The sequence below is a fragment of the Aspergillus chevalieri genome, chromosome 5 (assembly GCF_016861735.1).
Source record: "Aspergillus chevalieri M1 DNA, chromosome 5, nearly complete sequence".
NCBI lineage: Eukaryota > Fungi > Ascomycota > Eurotiomycetes > Eurotiales > Aspergillaceae > Aspergillus > Aspergillus chevalieri.
In genome coordinates this window covers 2,268,724-2,282,357 of record NC_057366.1, presented here as the reverse complement: position 1 = coordinate 2,282,357, position 13,634 = coordinate 2,268,724, and the positions used below count along the sequence as shown (strand labels likewise).

At 47.7% G+C, this 13,634-nt stretch overlaps 4 protein-coding genes across 4 annotated transcripts; all 4 read left to right on the top strand.

The window, feature by feature from the left end:
* Positions 1-541: 541 nt before the first annotated feature.
* Positions 542-2,392, top strand: ARO8_2 (aminotransferase-like domain-containing protein; the record flags this gene model as incomplete). Its single annotated transcript, XM_043280560.1, has 6 exons — positions 542-655; positions 715-751; positions 813-844; positions 909-1,119; positions 1,184-1,260; positions 1,307-2,392. The coding sequence occupies 6 exons, from the start codon at positions 542-544 to the stop codon at positions 2,390-2,392; spliced, it is 1,557 nt and encodes a 518-aa protein (XP_043138127.1).
* Positions 2,393-3,250: 858 nt separating this feature from the next.
* On the top strand, positions 3,251-4,257 carry ACHE_50802A (uncharacterized protein; the record flags this gene model as incomplete). Its single annotated transcript, XM_043280559.1, has 3 exons — positions 3,251-3,297; positions 3,356-3,574; positions 3,624-4,257. 3 exons carry the CDS (start codon positions 3,251-3,253, stop codon positions 4,255-4,257), a joined length of 900 nt encoding a protein of 299 aa, XP_043138126.1.
* Positions 4,258-4,363: 106 nt separating this feature from the next.
* ACHE_50801A (putative serine/threonine protein kinase) lies at positions 4,364-7,258 on the top strand (the record flags this gene model as incomplete). Its single annotated transcript, XM_043280558.1, has 2 exons — positions 4,364-4,807; positions 4,859-7,258. 2 exons carry the CDS (start codon positions 4,364-4,366, stop codon positions 7,256-7,258), a joined length of 2,844 nt encoding a protein of 947 aa, XP_043138125.1.
* A 1,771-nt stretch (positions 7,259-9,029) lies between these two features.
* ACHE_50800A (ATP-binding protein) lies at positions 9,030-11,298 on the top strand (the record flags this gene model as incomplete). The annotated part of the gene is made up of 5 exons (XM_043280557.1): positions 9,030-9,441; positions 9,514-10,247; positions 10,347-10,654; positions 10,701-11,137; positions 11,189-11,298. The coding sequence occupies 5 exons, from the start codon at positions 9,030-9,032 to the stop codon at positions 11,296-11,298; spliced, it is 2,001 nt and encodes a 666-aa protein (XP_043138124.1).
* Positions 11,299-13,634: the final 2,336 nt, after the last annotated feature.

Below are 13,634 nucleotides of genomic sequence, written 5' to 3'. Positions count from 1 at the left end.
ATAAGCGGACCGAAGATAGCCTTATCTATGCGGGGTTGCATGCCTCACAGTGCAGGATACAGCGCAGTAGAGATGCATTTCCATTGCAAATCCATCGGGTGTTATGGCGAATGACGCTATATGGCAGTTTATATGAAATAATAGAAACCACTATTCTCCAACAGTCGTGGTTCGTGTCCAAAGCTAAACATCCCGTCAATGGATCAATCTCCGAGAGTGAATCGAATCAAATCCCACGCCCTGGCAGTGACAAGACCCAATGTTTCAATTCACGCTAAAAAGAACTCCAATGAGTCACCTGAGCTCTTATCCTACTCTACGCCTATATTAAGCGTAGAGCCACTAGCATAGCTTCTACAACATCTCCTCGACATCTCGTTATTTACTCCTTCATTACGTGACCAATCATCGGCCCCGATTCCCCGAGCGGAAAAGCCGGCGCAACTTTTTGTCCTGCCCCTCCAATTGCGATATTGCCAACATTTACTCTTTTCATTCTCTTGTCATACAATTCTGCCGTTATTTCAATTGACTCGCCAAAATGACTGACTCGACCCCATTGTCCGTCGCTGGCGTCGCGGCTCTGAGAGCCCAGGGCACTCCTGTGCCGTTGGGCGTTGCGCCCTCTACCAGCAGTGATATGTTTAAGAGTGCGGTATGCGATAGCATTGGCTGGTTTGAAAGTCAAATGGGCTAATATGGATTGGTGCTTAGCATTGCTATACGAAGCCAAAGGCTAAGCGGTGGGATCGTGAGTTTTCCCCTCTGGCTGATGTTGACTCGAAAGACATGTTGATCGTTGTGTTGTATAGACATTCTCTCAGTCGAAGCCAAGTCCCGCAAGGTTCGTCGTCCACGTACTCGATACGCAGAGCTAGGAGACTAAACCGGGTCATATTCTGGAATAGGTCTCGACATTGAAAGGAGCGGCAAAGTATCTCAAGAACCCCGGTCTGATCTCTCTTGGTGGTGGACTACCCTCGCCTGAATACTTCCCCATCGAGCAAATCAGCGCCAAGTTCCCAACGCCGCCGGGGTTCTCGCCGGAGGAGACTCGTGAGTCGGGGACGGTTATGACGGCTTCGAAGGGTGATGTGAAGAATGGAAACAGTCTTTATGGTGCGTGCATCTGGTTGTTGGGTATACTTACTCTGGGCTATGGGATGCTGATTGGTGTTGGTAGACCTTGAGGTTGCCCTGAACTATGGACAGGCTACTGGTGCTCCTCAATTGCTTCGATTCGTGACGGAACACACCGAGGTGAGCTGGTTGGTGTCATTTTTATGGACATGGGCTGACAGAGCAGATTATTCACAACCCCCCATATGCGGACTGGCAATGCTGCCTCAACGCTGGTAGCACTTATGGCTGGGATACTGCTCTTCGTCTGCTCACCGAGAGAGGAGACTACATCTTGATGGAAGAGTACACTTTCTCCAGCGCCGCGGAAACGGCCCTCCCTCTGGGTGTGAACCTTGCGCCCCTCAAGATGGACGAGCAAGGTCTTCTCCCCGAATCTATGGACGAAGTCCTCAGCAACTGGGACGAAGCTGCTCGCGGCGCCCGCAAGCCTTACGTGCTCTACACCATCGCCACTGGCCAGAACCCTACTGGCGCTACTCAGTCCGGAGAACGCCGCAAGGCCATCTACAAGGTCGCGCAGAAGCACGACGTCTATATCGTCGAAGATGAACCCTACTATTTCCTGCAGATGCAGCCCTACACGGGCGCTGATGGCCCGACTCCCCCACCGCCCGCCAGCCATGACGAGTTCATCAAGTCGCTCATTCCGTCATATCTGAGCATGGATGTGGACGGACGTGTTCTCCGTCTCGAGTCGTTCTCCAAGGTCGTCACTCCCGGCTCGCGAGTTGGCTGGGCTGTCGGCTGCGAGCAGATCATTGAGCGGTTCCAACGTAACTGCGAGGTCTCTTCTCAGCATCCTAGCGGCATCGCCCAGATCGTCCTCTTCAAGCTCTTGGATGAGCACTGGGGCCACGCCGGATACCTGGATTGGCTGATCAACATGCGCATGCAATACACCAACCGCCGCAACATGCTCGTCGGCGCCTGCGAAAAGTCCCTCCCCACAGAAATCGCCCACTGGGTTGCCCCCGCCGCAGGCATGTTCCACTGGATCGAAGTCGACTGGAAGAAACACCCCGGCCTTGCATCCGGCAAGACCCGCGACGCGATCGAGGAGGACATTTTCCAGGCTGCTATTCAGAACGGTGTGCTTGTTTCGCGGGGTAGCTGGTTCACGGCTGACAAGACCACGCCGGAGGAGAAGATGTTCTTCCGGGCTACTTTTGCGGCGGCTAGTGCGGACCAGATTGAGGAGGCTATTAAGCGGTTTGGGGATGCGTTGAGGGTGCAGTTTGGTCTTTCGTAGGGTGTTATCTTCGATTTCCATGGAAATGTGCATACATAATATAGAATCCAATTTCTTCCTGCATAAATAGACTGAAAATGATATTTACGCTTTTTGAATACCCGTTGCTTTTTCAAATGAGCTATTCTGTTTCTAGCTATGCTCCGCCGTTAGGATGCCACGTGCGCCACGTGATCGCTGGGATCAACACTACTCCATACCTTGGCTTTCTATTTTCCTTGCTATATTACTATCTTGAAAATAACGGATCAATATGACAGACCCTGTTTAGTATGCTGCCACCGAATCTTTGACACTGCCAATAAAGAAATCCATTCACGTGCACTCCAGTGCAAACCAGCCACTCAGCAGGCAGGATATCCCTTTCACACTAAATTAGCGTCCGCTCATTAGCGCCATTCCAGAATCACCACTTTTCACCTCTGAAATGCACCCACTGTCCATCAAGTCCACCTGCTGCATTGCGAGCGATACTCGGCCTTTGCTTAGCGCCCAATTTATGCACCCGTAACACGGAGAATTTGCGGGTTTCATGGCACCGGATTATTCCCCCTGCTTAGAGGTATCGATCCATCACTTCAAATCCACGATTGCTCCGCCAGGGGCTGGCTCAGCGCTTGTTGGAGATTCGGGGTGATATCACTTGCTATTGCGGCTCTGGGGTTGCTCGACATCGCCAGCATAGCTTTATTTCTCAATTTTCTCCCCATCGATCTTGATAACTTTTACTGCAATTTCTCGCGTAAGTGTGTTTTTGTTTTTGTTTTCTTGGCACACACGCCGTGTTTTTTCTTCTTTTCTCTTGTGTCGTTATGCCCTGGTGGTCATCTTGGTTTCGTTTATCGCGTTTTTGCTGTGATGGCTGATACTTACGACGAAGACGAGCGTCGCAGAGCAGTCTACGGGTTGTTTTTCCTTTTTACTTTGGCTCGCTTATGGATGTGTGCTGACTGGTGGTGATAGGACGCAATTTGACGAGATCTTGTCCAGTGGTTTTGTGCCTGGAAGCACCGACGAGGATCTTGAGGCTAGCGAGTTTTTCCAGCGTTATTTTTGGGAGCATCCAGTTATCAACGAGGATAGCTATTCACCGGCTGGCTTGAGCCAGGTTGAGCAAGCTGCTGTCTGCAGTGTCGAAGAGCAGCCTTCTCCTGTGGAAGATTCGCTTACCAACCCGCTCGAGTAAGTAGGGCTCAAGTGGCTGAAAGCTGAGCGAGTACTGACGAAAAAGGAACTCTGAATTGTCAATCGTCACTGATCGCTCTTCCGATTACCGCTCACCTGCATTGATCCCTTTCTCCTCTTTCTCGCGAAGAAGACTCGGCCGAGGACTGCGATTCAATTCTAGCTTCGAATACAGAGCCTTCATATACGAAGTGACAGCTGCTGACCCTTCTGCGGAGAGCTCTGTTGAAAGCTTGTCGGACCAGGGATTTGACAACCACGGTCGATTCTACAGTCGCTTCCCCCCAGGTCTCTCTGAAGGCCTTCGTGTCTCTCGCGATAGCTCTTCCGTTAACTACAACCTGCATACACTGCGTTTAGGATCTCCTGGGCCTTCTGTGCATTCTTTTGAACTGGCCTCGTCTGACGACGCTACTGAGTACATCAGGCTACAAAACTTCTCCTTTCCTAGGCGACGCGCTCGTAGCTTGATTGCGGGCGCGATCAGGAAGCGCAGAAATACCAGCTCTGGCATCGGATCTGCTATTAGGAACTTGTTTCGCAAAAGGAACAGTCGTCGTCCACGTGAAACGAATTCGTCCTCGGGCCTTTTGAAGAGGTGGAGGGAGCGTCGATCTGAAACGGCCGTTCAACGCCGTCTTGAAGCTCCGATACGTCGAAGAGGTTGGTCTCCTATTTAACTCTGTACCCTGCTCAAATGCATCTATTCTGAACTAACTTAGTAGACACCCCATCTTTCTCTACCGAAGTCTTAGCTTCCCGCTTCTCGATACTGTAACCGTCAACATGACTGATCGCGCCTCCGTCTTCCTAGACCCCACGTCCGCCGTGGCAGCCATTACAAAACACAAAGCCGAAGCAATAAGACTAGCGCGCGAGCAAGGAAGAGCGGTAAAAGAAATGTGTCGACGAGCGAAAACAGAAAACCCACCCTACGAATTCGAAGAGTTGATCGGTAAAGGAGCATACGGACGAGTGTACAAGGGTCGCCAACTCCCCTCTCGGAAAGTTGTCGCTGTGAAGGTGATGGATATTGATTCGATGGATTACAAGACGGTCCGAGATTTTAGGGACGAGTCGATCAAGGACTTTATTCATGAGACTAAGGTTATGAAACAGGTGAAGGATTCGGGGGCGAGGAATATCAATGAGTTGATTGAGGCGGTTTCGATTCATTCGCAGTTGTGGTTGGTTTGTGAGTATTGTCCGGGTGGGAGTGTTAGGACTTTGGTAAGTCATTCAATTCTCTGATACATTTGAGGATGGAACTGACTTGCTTAGATGAGAGCTACTGGCGATAGACTTGATGAGAAGTTTATCATTCCCGTGGCGCGTGAACTGGCTATTGGACTTCGCGCTATTCACGACGCAGGAATCATTCATCGAGACATCAAAGCTGCCAACATTCTCATTCACGAGGAGGGTCGTCTGCAAATTTGCGACTTTGGCGTTGCTGGAGTTCTACAGTCGCAAGTGGACAAGCGATCTACATGGATAGGCACACCTCACTGGATGCCTCCGGAGATGTTCTCAGCCAAGGGCGAAGCTCATAGATATGGTAGTGAGATCGATGTATGGGCCTATGGTTGCACGCTCTTCGAATTTGCAACAGGAAATCCACCAAACTCGAACCTACGTGAACGCATGCAGATTGGACGCCAACTCAACCGAGCGAAGCCAAGACTTGACAAAGAAGGATACAGTGAAGAACTCAAGGACCTTGTCAACTACGCTCTGGACTCTGATCCGAGAACTCGGCCTACAATGGCGGATACTTTGACGCACTCGTTCATCGCGGGTACCGAGGAATCTCATCCTACGTCGTCTCTGGGCGAGCTAGTGCGGATTTACTACCAGTGGTCACAGCGCGGTGGCCAGAGAATCTCACTGTTTCATCCGGGCGGTGCAGCAGCTGCAGAGATACCGGATGTGAATGATACTTTTGCAGAAGATTGGAATTTCAGTACGACTGATGGTTTCGAGAGACGGTTTTCTGTCATTGATCTCGATGAACTGGCTGCATCACTCGCAGAGATCGAAGATAAAATCAGCCCAACCACGGTGCAGCCAAAGAAAGACAGTCTCGATGAATCGTGCGATACAGAATTGGTTGGAGACGACAAGGCCAATTTTGACGAACGTGTCCGTCGAGGTGCCACAGCTATGGAAGGTCTTTTCGACAATGAGAAACCCACTTACAAGTACGAGACGAAGAACGACTTTGTTCCTGTTGAGCAGAGACGACCACCTTCGGATCTTCCACTGCGTACAGACACTGACCGGTCATCCGTGACATCGACATTTATTGACATCGATATCGGATCCTTCGATTCTTCGCATTACGCCGCAGCCGCAGCAACCGCACAACCAATCCAACTCGCTGACGCAGACACAATTAAAGCCTACCGCCAGCAGCGCACATCAAGCGGCACCAGCTCCCGGTCGTCAAGCAGCAAACGGGATTCCGAAGACATGACATTCCAGGCCCAAACCGGCCCTCGCCCACCAACAATGGACTGGAAGTTCCCCGTCTTCATGCAACCCCCAGAAGAGGAACAAGAATCGAAACCAGAAGGAGAAGGAGAGACAACCCCCGAGGCGAAACCAGCTGATCCACCAAACCCATCCGACAAACGAGCAACAATGGAATGGACATTCCCGGCAATGGGCTCACAACCAGCAGACGACAATCCCAGTCTGGACCCCAGCCGCTTCGAAACCCTCAAAGCACCACTCGTCGATATGGGCACCACACCATCGGAGACGATAAGACCAATCAGCATCGGGGAACCAGGAGACTCGCGCCCGTCGACATCCGGCTCGCAAGGATCAGTTTTCAGCTTCGCTCCAAGCTCCGAAGCAGACTACGACCCCTTCCGTCTCGACAGACCAACCTCACCAGCCTCCCAATACCCTCACCAGCAATACCACCACGCACCATCTAGCTTCGCCACCGACTTCCCCGAAATCATTGACGCAGACGAAGACACCTACGACCGCCCCTCGTCTGTCATCGAAGAAGGTCCAGGCCCCGACGACCACAACCGTCCATCTTCAGTCATCGAAGAAGGTCCCGGCCCAGATGACCGCCCATCCTCCATAATCGAAGAAGGACCTGGCTCAGACGACCACGACGAGCACGAGCACGGACCCAACCGCGCCTCCTCAATCCTCGACCTCGACGGCCCAGGCCCCGACGAAGAAGACGAAACCGAAGCATCCACAATAACAACAACCTGGGGCTCCAGCACCATCGGCCCACCATCTTCCCGTACTTCCATCCACACGCAGCGCATCTCAAAACCCTCCTCAGACCCCTTCTCTGAACCCTTTCCGACAGCGATCTCTTCGCGTGAGTTTCCCAGTGAAGTTCCCGATTCACCGCTTCCCGATGCGTTGCCTACGGCTACAGTGCGCCATAGTGCTGCTGTGAGTGTGGAGGAGGTGCAGTTTCCGGATCTGATTCCGCCGAGTGTGGAGAGTTTGGCACAGGGTGCTGAGGAGGGGGTGCTTATGGGGGAATTGGATCGGTTGTTGGGGGATTTTCTGGACGCGTTGTCTGCGACGGGGGAGGCATTGGGGAAGTCTAGGCCTGGTTCTGGGTCTGGCGCTGGTCCTGGGCATGGGCCAGAGACGGTGGAGGTTAGTGTTGATGGTGGTGGAGTATCTGAGGGGGAGTGAGCTTTTTTACTTATGTTATTTGTATGATTATGATTGTGGATTTTGTGATTTACCTTTACCAAGCAGGGCCTAGTAATGCAATATCGAACTAGTTAGTTCGTATTCAGCGAGAGGGTAGGTGAAGAGGGAGCATAAGCCAGCGAGGAACTAGATCAAGGTAATATCTATGTTGAATAGTCCTTAACTATTTGACAGCTACTTATAAAGTACTTACTAACTACTTAAATTTTCTAGTTCATCCCAAGTTAGTCTCCAACGAGTTGCTACAACTAACTTACATGGGCAATATCAAAATACAGAGCTACAGAACCTGGAGGAGGAATTGAAGATAAATAATCTAAAGGCTGAATTACTTGCAAAGCAGATCGAAATCAAGAGAACGTGAGCTACGTGAGTTAGAGTTAGAAAATGGGGGACAGCAATAATCATTAATACATAGTTATATTTACGTACTTAATAACTGTTTTTTAAGCAGTTGTAACTGAGCTTCCAGATAATCACTCAATTTAACGATGAGACGGTTAGCAGGGTGTCCACAGATCACGCCACCTCAAAAATGTGGACGCGTGACACTAACAACCGCCAAGACCATTAATCAGCGAGGACGTGACACGCGACCTATTCAAATACAATACCCATTACTCTGAATTTCAATTTCAATTTTCTTCTTATATGTTACAGTTGTATGTGATTATAAAGTATACGTTGATCTTCTCATTACTATGGATCCTCAACCTGAAATCTTCAATTTAGTATAAGTTGTGACGGTTAGCGGGGCCCCAGAAACGGCTCCCATTGAACCATCCTTCTGCCGAGCCCTACCGCCTGCCGTAGGCGAGAATACGATTACCCTTTGCGATATGGCGTCTACTGTATCAGGGATAGCGCCGCCTCGCGCTGCTTTTAGGCTGCTCACTGATGAGGATCTATCGGACAAATAGTAGGCCCGATTACCGAGACCAGGGGATCTTTATATAGGTCGGTGTTTACATACTGTGTATATTTAGATAGTCAAGCACTCAAGCACTTGTTCTACGTGTGGTTACCATAGACTTCAATATTACTCCTTTCGGCGTATACTAAACTCTCCATCTTTCGTACGCCATATAGCCTCATGCGGTCGGATTATCGGCTCCCGATTCCCCGAACCTGAGCTACCCGCTTCAAGTTTCAATCCGCGTCACTGATTTCAACTGCCTTGAGTACACAGGTCAACTTTAGGTCCACCTTGGCATTCAAACGGGCCTATCCGACCTGTAACCTGCAACTGCCTTCTATGTCAACTCCCGGCAGGGACGGCGTATGACGTAATCAACAAACCAATCAACACACTAATATCATATGCTCACATTCCTTTCTAAGAATGGATGTGTGTGTGTATTCGGAGGTGGTAAGCTAACATGCCTAAATAGCCTCTTGGACCGAAGCGAGGGCGGACCCAGTGACACGTGACCCGCCGGGTACTAACATCCTTGGCGGCAACGGCGGCGGTGGTAGTATATTCCGTAGGTCTTCCGTACCATCCATCTCTAATGATTATCTCTCATCTCATTACATCCTATTCTCTGCAAATTTTATTTCCTGACCTGGCTTGCAATAGTCTTGGATGGAAAACTGACACGTATCGCCTGCCCGTGTGTGTAGGCCGTTGCCAACCCCTCTTCTTACAGTATTGTTTGTCAGGCAGGCGCATTTCTAGTTCTCATTAGGCAGGTGCCAGGTGCACTCCTTGTTCTCATCAGGCAGGTGCACTTCTAGTTCTTATCTTTCAATGGCTGCCGCCATCACCAGCTGGGTGCTCAACCCAATCCAATCTCTGACAATGTCTCGACCACGTACTCGCGAGTTATGGTGTGCTATATCCAACGATCTTAGGCAGCCATTGCCTATAGAGTGCATTGCAGACCAAGACAAGATTGATACACTCAAGGAGAAAATATGGCAGAAGATAAAGGAAAGAATCAAGGATACCGCACCTCACTACAGCAATCTCACTCTCTACAGCCCTGTGGTGCAACTCAATCATGAAGAGGAGTTCAGGATTGATGATGGTGATTTCCTACATCCACGCCGAATGATCACATCACTCTTCCCCGAAAGCAAGGATCCAGATGTGGATATCGTTGTTGTTGTGAGCGGAGGTGCGACTACACGGAAACGGAAGCGCTCGGAATCACAAGGTGGTGAGAATGATTTTCTTCTTCATCATCGTCATCATCATTGTTCTTCGAGGGTATGACTAATAATTGTTGTAGCAACAGAGAGCGACCTCATATGCCCTCGGGAACATACTGTGTCAGAGCTTGCGGCCACTCTGGATGAAGTCAATATAGTCCATATCCGTGGAACCCCAGCCAGCGGCAAAACACGTCTCTCTGAACTTCTGAGGGACCACTATCACAGAGAGGGAAGAAAGGCTTTCTTGATCACAGACTGGGTAAAACTCAATCCCATGGACCCTTGGGGCAGTTTTGTCGAGCTTGTCAGAAATTGGGATGAAGAACTACAAGATTCTCCCATCACTAGCTTTACCTCAACTTCATCAGAATTAAAACATGATTCCTCTTGGATTTTGACCACAAACACTGTTATTCTCGTGGATGAAGCACAGAAGACTTACAGTGATACTGTGCTCTGGAACACGATCTTCAAAGCGAGACAGAAGTCTTTCTGTGTGTATAATTTTCGACTATGTCTTTTCTGCTCTTACGGCAGCCCAGGAACAGGCCCAGATCAAACATTCTTCACTCCGGTTACCCTTTTCAACAAACAACGCATCTCATTGACGCCACAAAGCCTGCCAGGCTCACCATCCATAGGCTTATTTTACAGCAAAGAAGAGTTCAAGGATGTTGTTTCACGATTGATTAGGTTTCTCTCTAAGCAAAAGGAAAAGTTCAATTTTGATGAAGATGCTCTGGACTACATATTTGTGCTGTCAGGTGGTCATCCGGGAGCGGTTGAATCCCTGGTCAATGTAATTTTCGAGGTATGTGCCTAGTTATTTTTTTATTTTTATGTCTCTCCCACCTCCAATAGTGAGGCATGATGAGAAGCTTTATCTAAGTTGGGAAGCTCACAATTTCAGAATTACCGCCGTGACATCAAGCATAAACATCTTAGAACCTTGACAGAAGATCATGTCATCTGGTTCCTGGAGGACACTGCCAGGGTCTTTGACAAGCTTAGTAGAGAGTCAGTTGATCGCTCTTTCCCTCGTATAGAGAGGTGCACAAGCGAGGTTTCAAACATATTGAACAAAATTACAGAGGAAGGAAGTGTTCCATTTGATCTCAATGATGCAGACATCAGGTTCTGTTATCAGAATGGTTGGATTCACAGGGTAGCTCTGGATGGTGATGATATTGCAGTTCTGCCATCACGCTTACATGAAAAGTAAGTCTCATATGCCCCTATTATTTTTCCATTCTGACCATCTTAGATACATTGAATATTTGATTGGCACAATGTCAAAACCCCTGCCTGCCAGATTTGACTCACTACAGAAATTATGCAAAGAGATTCTCAGCAAATTCTCCATCATGAACTTAAGGAACTCAGCTGAGGGCAAAAAGATGTCAACTGCATCACAACCCAGACCTGTGGAAGCACAGTATCAAGCTGAATTCTACAGGGGATTTGTCCATACAGCAGGGCAAGGTGTACCGATATCCACTGAATGGTCAAGAACCAGGAATGGTCGAGTGGATTTCTATATTCCAGAAAAGAAATGGGCCATTGAGTTGTTGAGAGATCATATTGAAGTCAATGAGCATATCTCTCGATTCAAGGAGGGTGGAAAATATCATCCCTGGCTGAAGGAGAAAATGGTCAAGGATTGGATCATAATTGACTGTGCGACTTCTTTACCAACCAAAGGTGTGTTCTTACCCAGTGTTTTATTTAATTATTTCACTAACAACTTGATAGAGTTCTCAGAGCCTAAGGTGTGGCATGCTGTGTTTGCCAATGATTATTCTGTATTGCAGCTGTATAACCATCAGAAAGCTCTTATGATGTCTGTGCATCTAAAGAATTGACAAGAAGCAGGGATGATATGGCTATTATACTGTTTACTTGCGTCTGTCTTTTTCTGTACTGTCTTTGTTAGCTGTAGCCAACTTTTCAACTAGCAAGCAATCACATGAATTCACCTGGGTTCTCTGCCTTTGCCCTTGTGGCTTCTTCTTTTATTTCCTCTCCAGGGCCGATATTCTCGTCTTAAGGCTACCTAGTTTAGATTGATAATAGTATCTTGTTTCATCTACTAGACCGAGCCCGTGGCAACCAGGAAATACTCTTAGAGTCGCAGGTGAGTCGATGGATGAGAAGGTAGATTCATAGACTTGTATCTGGAAGTGAACATGAATAATGGCTTGATCTCGGGCTCTTCTCATTTTTGGTGTTTATGTGAAAGTTTCTGTGGGAGCTGGGAGAGGAGTCGCTACCTTGCTCATCGGTATGTCTTTAATGTTGTGAGCAGGAGAAACTAATTAGACCAGCCACTTTAACAATATGGCCAGTGTGGGCAGCCATCTCACTGTTACAGACCTTGTTGTATCAGCCTCACGTGATGATACAGGATTAGGATGGAATCATTGGATAACAGTTGATGGTGGATATGCAGGAAGGAACAAAGATCAATTTGATATTTGGCAGATCTATCACGTGATCACCAGCGTATCCGGGATACGCCAAGAGCTTATCATGGCTATGAAGAGAACATATCAACGACACGCTCGGAACGTATCGAGGATCAGATCCGGGCATATCATGGATACGATCAGGAAGGATATATAAGGACGCTCATTCATGTATTTAGCTTAGTTCTTCGCGATCAATACAAGTCATTCAGCATTGGTTACCTTCTAGTTTCTGACTCGTCCGCACTTAACCAACAACCCAGTACACGTACTCGGTTGGCCTTGTTTCTCTATTCGTTACCTTTACCGTTTTTACTTGTTGATTATCTTACGGAGCCTGGAGGGGGCGATATACCCATCAACACATACGACTTATCGAACCGGACCCGGAGGGGCATTGAGCATACGAATATTTGGAAGACACTTAGGGTAAGTGTCCAGTCTCGGAATACAACTAACTAGAACCCTAGGTACGATACGAGAGAAGCCAGGTTGTGACATCATCATACTCAGCCTCTGACTGGCAATCTAGGAGACTCATCATGCGACTCCAACGGCCTGATCCTTTATTTTTAGTCCCAATTGCCTTTAAAATTGAGCGTTGAAAATGAACACGACAGAATATGATAATATGCTGTAACTGCCATGTAGGATCTTGGTGTTGAGGATCAATTTCAGAAAGATATTGCCCAAGCCCTGATTACTTAGTAACTGCATTATAAGTACTTCAGGAGTGCTTACCTGTGTACTGTTTTGTGTCCATATCAACAATAATACCATGAATCCCAGATCCATGAATTGGATCAAATAGAACTGGTCGTCCAGAAACCTTCTCAATAAGATGGAATGCTCGCTTGAAAAGTAAATAGTAACCTTCAGTAGAATCCTCACTGGTAAAGACTTGAAGTAAAGTTATGACTAGTTGCCAAGTGGTTAGCAAGTAGCTCTCAAGCAGTTATGCAGATACTAACTTTGGCATTGATCTGGCATGAATGTTGCAAAAAGAACCTCATTCATTTCTTTGGATCGAATTCGCTTGAAAGACATATCAATTTCAAATGAAGATAAAGTTGATAACAAGTCAATCTGATCCTTGAAGGCACAAAATACCATTGTACCTTGAGAATCATGATATTTCTCTTGAATGTATTCCTAGGCACTTTATTAGCATTCTAATAGCCATTCAATGAGACAATGGATGATTAGAACCGCTTACATTGATTAGCGAATCCCGGTTCTGTAGGAATAGCAACCCATTAATATCCTGTCCATTAGGATATGAAAGCAGTCGTTGTTTCTGAATAATTGTTGCAATTCGGTCTTTATTACAGAAGCTAGAATGGATCTCTGCTAATGTAGAAGCACCATACTGCTGACAAAATGCCCCTAGTTGTGGACTTCGAAGAAATTGTGCTAACACTAGTTAGTATGTACTGTTCAATCACTTGAGAACCAACCACTTACCTGTGGTCAAACTTGGGTCTTGTATTTGTTGGATAATCCTTTTAACTCCTTGTAAAATTCGTTCTGGTGCCTTGCTTGGTGGTGGAGGTGGATGCTGGTGAATTCCATGGGATGTAAAGAGGATATATGGACATTCATTGATATCAACTGGCACTAAAGCAGTAAAAATAACACCACAGGAAGTATGCTGAGTCTGCCTGGCCCCTGAAGGTGATCTCGATCTTTAACCAGTTAATAGGTGATTGACAATCACTTAAAAAGCACTTACC